Raw genomic sequence first — 11,407 nt, 5'->3', positions numbered from 1 at the left:
GCTGCTCCTCTCTCCTACATGTCACCTTTCTGTTCTCCTCAGACAGAGAGAGGAATCTGTTTACTGTGTTTAGGTCCAGTGTGAGATCACAGACATCTGATGGATGAAACCAGACACAATATTAGAAATCATCATCATTCACATTAGAATGTTAACTCACTATTCACTAATTCATTTAATGTAGATGTTTCTAGGTATCAAAAGGAGAAGTTAAGGTAACTTGAGACTTGTTGAATGATCATATGTTATACTGTATGGTAATATAAAACACACTTATTCCTGTTAATTACACACACACACACACACACACACACACACACACACACACACACACACACACACACACACACACACACACATACATACATACTGAACACACACACACACACACACACACTGAACACACACACACACACACACAAACACACAAACTGAACAAACACACACACACACACAAACACACACAAACACATCCTGAACACACACACACACCTGTATGCATGCAAGTGTGAAAACCTACACATTTCTAATGTAACAGGAACACGCCACACACACACACACACACAGACACACACATTGTCAAAGCAACTCTTTGTAAACTTTGGTGTCCCTGATTTGTGCTTCTGTAGAACTACAGCTGATATTTAATATGACCAAGTAAGTAATGATGGTGGTCTTTGACTTTGACTTCACTTGAATTAAGACTTATTCTTAGTCATATTCTTCACAGCAGTCAACACTCACATTTTCTAAGTCCAGGTTTCATTGTGTTCTCTCCACCATGTTCCACACTGTAGCGGTAAGCAGAAGAACAGACAGTCATTGAGGGATACACCTGAACTCTCACACACACACACACACACACACACACACACACACACACACACACACACACACACACACACACACACACACACACACACACACACACACACACACACACACACACACACACACACACACACACACACACACACACACACACACACACAGTCAGCATATACATTTGTGTGTGTGTGTCCAGTGTGTGTGTGTGTGTCCAGTGTGTGTGTGTGTGTGTGTCCGGTGTGTGTGTGTTTGTCCAGTATGTGTGTGTGTGTGTGTGTCCAGTGTGTGTGTGTGCGTGTGTGTCCAGTGTGTGTGTGTCCAGGGTGTGTGTGTGTGTGTGTGTGTGTTTGTCCAGTGTGTGTGTGTGTCCATTGTGTGTGTGTGTCCAGTGTGTGTGTGTGTGTGTGTGTGTGTGTCTAGTGTGTGTGTGTGTGTGTGTAGTGTGTGTGTTTGTCCAGTGTGTGTGTGTGTGTGTCCTTTGTGTGTGTGTGTATGTCCTTTGTGTGTATGTGTCCAGTGTGTGTGTTTACAGTGTGTGTGTGTGTGTGTGTGTGTCCAGTGTGTGTGTGTGTGTCCAGTATGTATGTGCTACACGTGCACACACACACACACTGGACACACACAAACACACACACACACAGTCTTTATATAACTTAGTCCAAGTGGTGGTCAGAATGTTTGTCTTAACTAGCCTGATAACTCCAACATGTCTGATATGAACATTGACATAAACCCTCTACATACTTGAGTTTCTCCAGTCTGCAGTGTGGATCCTCCAGTCCAGCAGAGAGCAGTCTGACTCCTGAGTCTCCTGGGTGATTGTAGCTCAGGTCCAGCTCTCTCAGGTGTGAGGGGTTTGACTTCAGAGCTGAGATCAGAGAAGGACAGCCTTCCTCTGTGACTAGACAGCCTGACAGCCTGCAAAGAGTCAAATCATATTAAAATCACACTGCTATGCTTTGGTGGTGAAAATAGTGGCAGTATATTTTTTCAACATATTTTTCAACATATTCAGATACATCAGTGTCCTGAAACCTGCCATATCTATTCATAAATTAATGTATCATTGTTAGAAATTATCATAAAATTGCTTGTAGATAGAAAAATGCATATTACAAATATTTGAGTAGACTGACCAGAGCAGTTTAAAAAGCAGTATCAGTCAAAAGACAGACAGTGAGGTATCAGATTTAGATTGTATTGAGTATACAGTCCACACCATATCTAGTTTGACAGTGAAGCTAACATTTTAAATGTGGCTCTATACTTCAGCATTTTGGATTTGAGATTAAATGTTTCACATGAGGTGACAGTATATAATGTCACCTTTTATTTGAGGGTATTTTCATATATATCTGTTTCACTGTTCAGAAAAATAAAAGCACTTGATGTATCTAGACCCCCATTTGAAGAAGTCAAAAGTATTCTGACCAATTCACTTATAGTGTATTAAAGTAGTCAAAAGTTGAGTATTTGGTTGTAAACTCGTTGGTTGCATTTGCAGTTTGTTTTGGTTGTGTTTTGGGTTATGTTTTGCCCGATTGTAACTGAATGGTGGATGATGACTGGAGTAATTTTCTGTCTAAGTGAGTAGATAACATGTTTCTAAACACTACTAAATTAATCCTGATGATGCCATGATTAAGAAAAATCATGAATGAATCATGAATAACAATGAATGAGAAAGTTACAGAGGCTACAACAAAACATGCTAACCTCTCACCATTACCAATAACAGAGGGGGTATGATCCTTGTGCCTCTGTAACTTTCTCATTCATCATCATTCACCATTCATTCCTGATTATTCATAATCATGGTAGCATCCACATGAATGTAGAAGTGTTCAGAAACATCTTACTGACAATACAAGTGAAGTGACTCCAAAATGACAGGACATTATTCACCATTCAGTTTCTATTGGGAAAAACATCATCCAAAACACAACCAAAACAAACTGCAAATGCATTCAACAAGTTTGTAGAATCACAAGCTTGATGTAATCACTGCAGGTAAGGAATATGGGACCAAACACTAAACTTATGACTACTTTAATACAATATAAGTGAATATGTCCAAATTATTACGACTTTTTCAAATGGGAGAACTAGATACATAAAGTGATTTCATTTCTAAACAGTGACACAGATATGTATGAAAATACCCCCAAATAAAAGGTGACATTCTGTTCTGTTGCCTAATATGAAACATTCTATCTCAAATCCAAAATGCTGGAGCATAGCACCAAATGTAAAACTGCAAGCTTCACTGTCCAAACACATATGGTGTGGACTATGTTTGCCTGGTAAACACATGTGGATCTGGTGAACAGTTATCACTTGTTGACCAACTACAGGAATACTGACCTCAGAGTCTCCAGTTTACAGTGGGGATTCCCCAGTCCAGCAGAGAGCAGCTTCACTCCTGAATCCTTCAGGTCATTGTTACTCAGATCCAGCTCTCTCAGGTGTGAGGGGTTTGACTTCAGAGCTGAGACCAGAGAAGCACAGCCTTCCTCTGTGACTAGACAGCCTGACAGCCTGCAAAAGTAAAATCATATTAAAATCACACTGCTATTCTTTGGTGTGAAAATATATTCTTTCAACAATTTCAGATACATCAGTGTCCTGAAACCTGCCATATCTATTCATATATACATATGTATATGTCACGGTTTCGGCCGAGGCTGCTCCTCCTCCTTGCTCGGGCAGGCTTCGGCGGTCGTCGTCTCCGGAGTACTAGCTGCCACCGTTGGATGTTTTCGATGTTAGTTTGGTTTTGTCTAGTTGTTGTACACCTGTTCCCTGTTAGTGTGATTATGTGCCCTATATATTGTTCCATTTGTTTGTCATGTGTTGTTTTCCTGTCGTTTGGTGCAGTGCTGTTTGCTAGACTCTCTTTGTTTTACCGTCGCACTATTGTTCGTGCGCAGTTCGGTTTGGGAGTATTTTACGCACTGTGGCGTATGTTTCGCCTCCGGGTTGTTTGACCCGTGTTATGATTTTTGGATTTTCTAGTAAAGTCTGGATTAACTGAGCTCCTGTGTCCTGCTATTGATTCGCACCACATCCGCATCAGAGTTCGTGACAGTATATATACAGTACCAGTCAAAAGTTTGGACACACCTACACATTCAAGGGTTTTTCTTTATTTTTACTATTTTTTACATTGTAGAATAATAGTGAAGACATCAAAACTATGAAATAACACATATGGAATCATGTAGTAACCAAAAAAGTGTTAAATTAATCCAAATATATTTTATATTTGAGATTCTTCAAATAGCCACCCTTTGCCTTGATGACAGCTTTGCACACTCTTGGCATTCTCTCAACCAGCTTCATGAGGTAGTCACCTGGAATGCATTTCAATTAACTGGTGGGCCTTCTTAAAAGGTAATTTGTGGAATTTCTTTCCTTCTTAATGTGTTTGAGCCAATCAGTTGTGTTGTGACAAGATAGGGGGGTATACAGAAGATAGCCCTATTTGGTAAAAGACCAAGTCAATATTATGGCAAGAACAGCTCAAATAAGCAAAGAGAAATGACAGTCCATCATTACTTTAAGACATAACGGCCAGTCAATACGGAACATTTCAACAACTTAGAACATTTCTTCAAGTGCAGTCGCAAAAAACATCAAGCGCTATGATGAAACTGGCTCACATGAGGACCGCCACAGGAATGGAAGACCCAGAGTTACCTCTGCTGCAGAGGATAAGTTCATTAGAGTTACCAGCCTCAGAAATTGCAGCCCAAATAAATGCATCACAAAGTTCAAGTCACAGACACATCTCAACATCAACTGTTCAGAGGAGACTGTGTGAATCAGGCCTTCATCGTCGAATTGCTGCAAAGAAATCACTACTAAAGGACACCAATAATAAGAAGAGACCTGCTTGGGCCGAGCAATGGACATTACACAGGTGGACATTTGTCCTTTGGTCTGGAGTCCAAATGGGCGATTTTTGGTTCCAACCGCCGTGTCTTTGTGAGAAGCAGTGTGGGTGAACGGATGATCTCGGCATGTGTAGTTCCCACCGTAAAGCATAGAGGAGGAGGTGTTATGGTGTGGGGGTGCTTTGCTGGTGACACTGTTTGTGATTTATTTATAATTCAAGGCACACTTAACCAGCATGGCTACCACAGCATTCTACAGCGATACGCCATCCCATCTGGTTTGGGCTTAGTGGGACTATCATTTGTTTTTCAACAGGACAATGACCCAACACACTTCCAGACTGTGTAAGGAGAGGGATTGAGTGCTGCATCAGATGACCTGGCCTCCATAATCACCCGACCTCAACCCAATTGAGATGGTTTGGGATGAGTCGGACGGCAGAGTGAAGGAAAAGCAGCCAACAAGTGCTCAGCATATGTGGGAACTCTTTCAAGACTGTTGGAAAAGCATTCCAGGTGAAGCTGGTTGAGAGAATGCCAAGAGTGTGCAAAGCTGTCATCAAGGCGAAGGGTGGCTATTTGAAGAATTTCAAATCTAAAATATATTTTCTTTTTTGGTTACTACATTATTCCATATTTGTTATTTCATAGTTTTGATGTCTTCACTATTATTTTACAATGGAAAAAATATTAAAAATAAAGACAAACCCTTGAATGAGTAGGTGTGTCCAAACTTTTGACTGGTACTGTATATACATGAATTAATGTATCCTTATTAACAGTAGATAACATGTTTCTAAACACTACTAAATTAATCCTTGTGTGTGTGTGTGTGTGTCCAGTGTGTGTGTGTGTGTGTGTGTGTGTGTGTGTGTGTGTGTGTGTGTGTGTGTGTGTGTGTGTGTGTGTGTGTGTGTGTGTGTGTGTGTGTCCGTGTCCAGTGTGTGTGTGTGTCCAATGAGTGTGTGTTCATTGAGTGATACAGGAATACTGACCTCAGATTCTCCAGTTTACAGTGGGGATTCCCCAGTCCAGCAGAGAGCAGCTTCACTCCTGAATCCTTCAGGTCATTGTTACTCAGATCCAGCTCTCTCAGGTGTGAGGGGTTTGACTTCAGAGCTGAGAGCAGAGAAGCACATCCTTCCTCTGTGACTCCACAGCCTGACAGCCTGACAGAGAGATCATCATGATTTCACAAACACACTGTTAATTTAACACCAGTAGTGTAGAAGGACAATGGCAGATGCATTTGGTTTATTCTCTTAAACAACATATATATTCATCTTCCGTCTCCTAGAATTGTATGGTCATATTATTATACTAATGTGAACATCAATGCACTGATTCAATATGTTTTTCAATAATAAATATTTTTCTCTAAACTAAATATTTCTTCCCGATGATTAGTACTTAAATGTCATTTTATGTACTCACAGAGCAGCTCTGGAGGCTTTGACCACTGGCAGCAGCCTCAGAAGACCTTCCTCTGATCTGGAGTATTTCTTCAGGTCAAACACATCCAGCTCCTTTTCTGAAGTCAGCAACACAAAGACCAGAGCTGACCACTGTGCAGGTGACAGGTTGGCTTCTGAGAGACTTCCTGATATCAGGTAGCTTTGGATCTCCTCCACTAGAGAATGGTCATTCAGTTCATTCAGACAGTGGAACAGATTGATGCACCTCTCTGGAGAGGGATTCTCCCTGATCTTCTCCTTGATGTATTTCACTGTTTCTTCATGGCTCTGTGAGCTGCTTCTTGTCTTTGTCAGTAGACCTCGTAAGTGCTTCTGATTGGACTCCAGTGAGAGGCCCAGAAGGAAGCGGAGGAACAGGTCCAGGTTTCCTGTCTCACTTTGTAAGGCTTTATCCACAGCACTCTTGTAGAAGGTAACTTTACGCTTGTGTCTGATCCTCACAGAAAAGTTACTGGACGTTGATTGAGGTTTGGCCATTAGATTCTCATTGTTGTTGATGAATGAGAGGAACACATATACAGCAGCCAGAAACTCCTGAATGCTCAGATGCACGAAGCAGTACACCTTGTCCTGGTACAGCCCACATTCCTCTTTAAAGAGCTGTGTGCACAATCCTGAGTACACTGAGGCTTCATTGACATCAATGCCAGCCTCTTTCAGGTCTTCTTCATAGAAAATCAGATTGCCATTCACAAGCTGTTGAAAAGCCAGTTTTCCCAGTGACAGAATGCTCTCTTTATTCCAGTGTGGACCTGTCTCTTCTTTCCCAAGATACTTTTCATTCTTCTGTTTGGTATGAAACTCCACAAGGTGTGAGTACATCTCAGTCAGAGTCTTTGGCATCTCTTCTGTCTTGTGTTTCAACATGTGTTCAAGGACTGTTGCAGAAATCCAACAGAAGACTGGAATGTGGCACATGATGTGAAGGCTCCTTGATGTCTTTATGTGTGAGATGATTCTGCTGGCCAGGTCCTCATCACTGAATCTCTTCCTGAAGTACTCCTCCTTCTGTGGGTCATTGAACCCTCGTACCTCTGTCACCTGGTCAACACACACTGAAGGGATCTTATTGGCTGCTGCAGGTCGGGTAGTTATCCAGAGGAGAGCAGAGGGGAGCAGATTTCCCTTGATGAGATTTGTCAGCAGAACATCCACTGAGGTTGACTCTGTGACGTCACAACACATCTTGTTCTTCTGGAAGTCTAGGGGCAGTCGGCACTCATCCAGACCATCAAAGATGAACAGAACTTTGTACTTGTTGTAGTTGGAGATTCTTGACTCTTTGGTTTCCATTGAGAAGTGATTGAGAAGTTCAATGAAAGTGTGTTTTTCCTTTTTCATCAAATTCAGCTCCCGAAAAGGGAATGAAAATACAAATTGGACATCCTGATTTGCTTTTCCTTCAGCCCAGTCCAGAATGAACTTCTGCACAGAGACTGTTTTTCCAATGCCAGCGACTCCCTTTGTCAGCACAGTTCTGATAAGTTTGTCTTGTCCAGTTAAGGGTTTGAAGATGTCGTTACATTTGATTGCAGTCTCTGGTCTTGCTTGTTTCCTGGTTGTTGTCTCTATCTGTCTCAGCTCATGTTCATTATTGACCTCTCCTGTTCCACCCTCTGTGATGTAGAGCTCTGTGTAGATCTTATTGAGAAGTGTTGGGTTTCCTTGTTTAGCGATCCCCTCAAATACACATTGAAACTTCTTCTTTAGATTAGATTTGAGTTCACGTTGGCAAATCACAGCAAGCTCATCTGAATGAAGAAATAACACAGAGGATATTAATATTACGTCTGATTTAAAGCCTACAGTATTCTAGGACTGTTATGACATTTTAAATTATAATAATTTTTTCGCTCAACTGACTGTATAAATGTTTTCATAATGCATTACAGACTGGTGTGAGTATTCTCTCTCTCTCTCTCTCTCTCTCTCTCTCTCTCTCTCTCTCTCTCTCTCTCTCTCTCTCTCTCTCCTCTGTCTCTCCTCTTCTCTCTGTCTAAATGAATCAACACAACACATCCCTGCTGCTACTTGATGAGGTCACTAGGTGTTGTGTTAAGGCTTCTACAATATCACTGAGTTACACAGCTACTTTAGCTGTACTTTAGCTACAGCTTTTAAATGTTCTAAAACAGCATTCAACATGAGGCAGACAGATCTTACTTTTCTCCAGTGTGTCAGCAAGCTCCTTCTGGTTCATTTTCCTCAGGACGTGCAGTGTGATCTTCAGAGCCCCCTCTCTGGCACTGCTCTCCTGCTTCTCATCTTCAGCATCCACCACTTCCTTATCCTGCTTCTGACTCTCAAAGCCTTCTGGGAGTTCTGGACTAAGAATCCTCTTGAACATCTTTAGCTCCTTCTTCACAAATGTCATAATATTCTCTTCAAGCAACTGAAATAAATCAAGTAAATAAGTTAAGCAAGAGACTAAATGCTTTCTCATTAACACATGAATGAATGATTGACAGATCAACTTTACTTGAGGTAAACAAAAAACAAATGTACATAACAGGACCACATACACTGAATATGGAGGCCAGGTCTGTTTGATGACTCTGGGAAGACTGACCACTGAGAATCTCTGACTCTGATCTCTCCTGTTGGTTTCTGTGGACAAAACATCAGATTACATCTCCTCATCCAGGGAGTACACACTCACACACACACACACACACACACAAACACACACACACACACACACACACACACACACACACACACACACACACACACACACACATACACACACACACACACACACACACAGGGAGGGAATGTTGTGTTAGTTTAATATTGTTTCAGGACTATGAAAATGGAAAAAAGGTTTAGCCTATGGATTATGAAAACAACAATATTAAATGGTAAAATGGGAGATGAGAAATGACTAGAGACAGTGTTGTTTAACTCACTGACCATGACCCATGAGTTCTTCTTACCTTTGTTCAGTAGAAAAGGCTCCCTCTCTAAACACTATAGGTATATCCATAGACGTGTCACTCTTCATGGACACACAGCTGGGTACAGGGGAGGCTGGTCTCTCCTGCTTGATTGGGCTTCAACACAACAGAGACAAATATTACATCTCTCATCTACTCTGAGCTCAGATGGGGAAACATAAGAAGAGTTTCATTCCAAAACGCTATATATCCATTTTCAGAAATGTTGGTAAATTATCTTTTATTGTTTAAAGAAATTATGAAAGAGATTGGTGTGTTTTTTCACTAGCTAATCATGGCATGGGATTGTTCAACGACAGACATGTATTTGTTTAAAATCTATCACTTGATGGTTTCATTTCAGAGAGACAAATAATCATGTTTTTTTTGCAAAATGCTATATATCTGCCTCACTCTCAGAGAAATAAGTAGTACTGCTAGGTTTTACACAGTAATAATATATATATCTGCCTCACTCTCAGAGAAATAAGTAGTACTGCTAGGTTTTACGCAGTAATAATATATATCTGCCTCACTCTCAGAGAAATAAGTAGTACTGCTAGGTTTTACACTGTAATAATATATATTCCTCACTCTCAGAGAAATAAGTAGTACTGCTAGGTTTTACACAGTATTAATATATATCTGCCTCACTCTCAGAGAAATAAGTAGTACTGCTAGGTTTTACACAGTCAAATGTAACAAATAACTACATTTTTAAACAAAAATCTGTCCAAATGTACAAAATTCAATACAGTAATATGAGATCTGTACGTAAAACATTACATTTTTGTCATTTAGCAGATGTTCTTATACAAAAGCATCTTAAGGCTAAGTTTATTGATAGAACATTCGTAGGAACATTGTTAAATCTCTGAGCTGGTTCAAAAAACCGTTGTTATTAACGTTGCACTTGAAAACGCTCATATCTATAGAACTCTATAGAACTCTGTAGAACTCTGTAGAACTCTGTAGAACTCTATAGAACTCTGTAGAACTCTGTAGAACTCTATAGAACTCTGTAGAACTCTGTAGAACTCTGTAGAACTCTGTAGAACTCTGTAGAACTCTGTAGAACTCTATATCTTTTTCCAAGATGGCGTAGTAGTGCAGTTGTGTTTTTGTCGTATGTATGTAAATAGCCTGTAAATACCCTATTTTTCTGTATTTTTCGTACATATTTCCCTATCAGACTTTTCATCCTTCTACAAAATATACTTTCCTGCAACCCGCCTCACTCAATGTGGAACGGATTCTATTATTGACTTACCTTTATCTAGAATCTAGAATCTCCAGTTGAAACTAGCTAGCCAGCTAACTAGCTACTTGCTATTAGCCACAGCTAGCGGTATTTCACCCAGAACATTGGATTATTATTTTTTTCTTCTGCGGGATTAATTTTAATCACTGGACATTAATCACCGGATATTCGGCCAGTCTGCACAGCGCGTTATCGACCCAGAACATATCAGTTTTTCCGCCGGAATCACTGAATCACTGGACCTTTAACTCCGGATTCATCGCTACCAGCTAGCTACAACAAAACGGACGCTGTGGTCTGGCTAATCATCCTGAGCTAGGCCCATCTCCCGGCTATCTACCTCTCTGTCAACCGGACGGGACCACCTAGTGTTGACACGGAGCCCCGCCGATCCTACACGACTGGTCTGCCGACGAAATCGTCTGATGTGGTTACGACGTTAACCACGAAGATTCCATCCATCTGCTAGCCCCGGCCCGCTAGCACACGCTAGCCGTGGCCTCTTACTCACTTGTGCTTTACCACCGGACCTTATGATAACTCAGCTATACAGCTGATGTCTTGTGGACTGTTCCTTTTTTACGGTACTACATCCTGTTTATGTTTAGCCTCAGCCCAAACATGGTTAGTTTATTGTTGTTTCGGTTATTTCTAATTGTACTATATCACTGTAGACCCCCCAGCCTAGCTAAACCTGCCTTAGATAGCTCCTTTGCCCCTCCCCCTATACACGCGGAGACCGACTCAATTGATGCCTCCAGCGATGCTATCTCTTTCATTGTTACCCAACGCTTAGGTTTACCTCCACTTTACTCATATCCTTCCATATCCTTGTCTGTACATAATGCCCTGAATCTTTTCTATAACACCTGGAAATCTGCCCCCTTTATTCTATGTACCCAACGCACTAGAAGACCAGTTCTTAAAGCCTTTAGCCGTATCCTTATTCTAGTCCTCCTCTGTTCCTCTGGTGATGTAGAGGCTAACCCAGGCCCTGCAGCACTCAGTATC

General features: G+C 41.1%; 1 protein-coding gene and 1 long non-coding RNA gene across 2 annotated transcripts in view; both read right to left on the bottom strand.

Moving 5' to 3' along the window:
- LOC311142696 overlaps window positions 1-1,702 on the bottom strand; it is a 2,165-nt gene extending 463 nt beyond the window's left edge. Inside the window, exons 1-3 of the long non-coding RNA XR_014614366.1 lie at window positions 1,573-1,702; window positions 745-791; window positions 1-96 (exon numbers count right to left, since the gene is read on the bottom strand). The exon at window positions 1-96 is cut by the window's left edge and continues 463 nt beyond it. This is a non-coding gene — a long non-coding RNA (uncharacterized lncRNA). The remainder of the gene's footprint in view (window positions 97-744; window positions 792-1,572) is intronic.
- Window positions 1,703-5,859: 4,157 nt separating this feature from the next.
- On the bottom strand, window positions 5,860-9,323 carry LOC311141499 (NLR family CARD domain-containing protein 3-like; the record flags this gene model as incomplete). Its single annotated transcript, XM_084176841.1, has 5 exons — window positions 9,136-9,323; window positions 8,722-8,806; window positions 8,363-8,591; window positions 6,159-7,950; window positions 5,860-5,893 (listed from the first exon to the last, which is right to left on the bottom strand). Coding segments are annotated over exons 1-5 (2,208 nt in total), but the record flags the coding sequence as incomplete, so codon positions are not given.
- Between the last annotated feature and the right edge of the window lie 2,084 nt (window positions 9,324-11,407).

The sequence above is a fragment of the Coregonus lavaretus genome (assembly GCF_964263955.1).
Source record: "Coregonus lavaretus genome assembly, chromosome: 2".
In the NCBI taxonomy this organism is placed as follows: domain Eukaryota; kingdom Metazoa; phylum Chordata; class Actinopteri; order Salmoniformes; family Salmonidae; genus Coregonus; species Coregonus lavaretus.
This window is presented reverse-complemented; position numbering and strand designations above follow the sequence as displayed.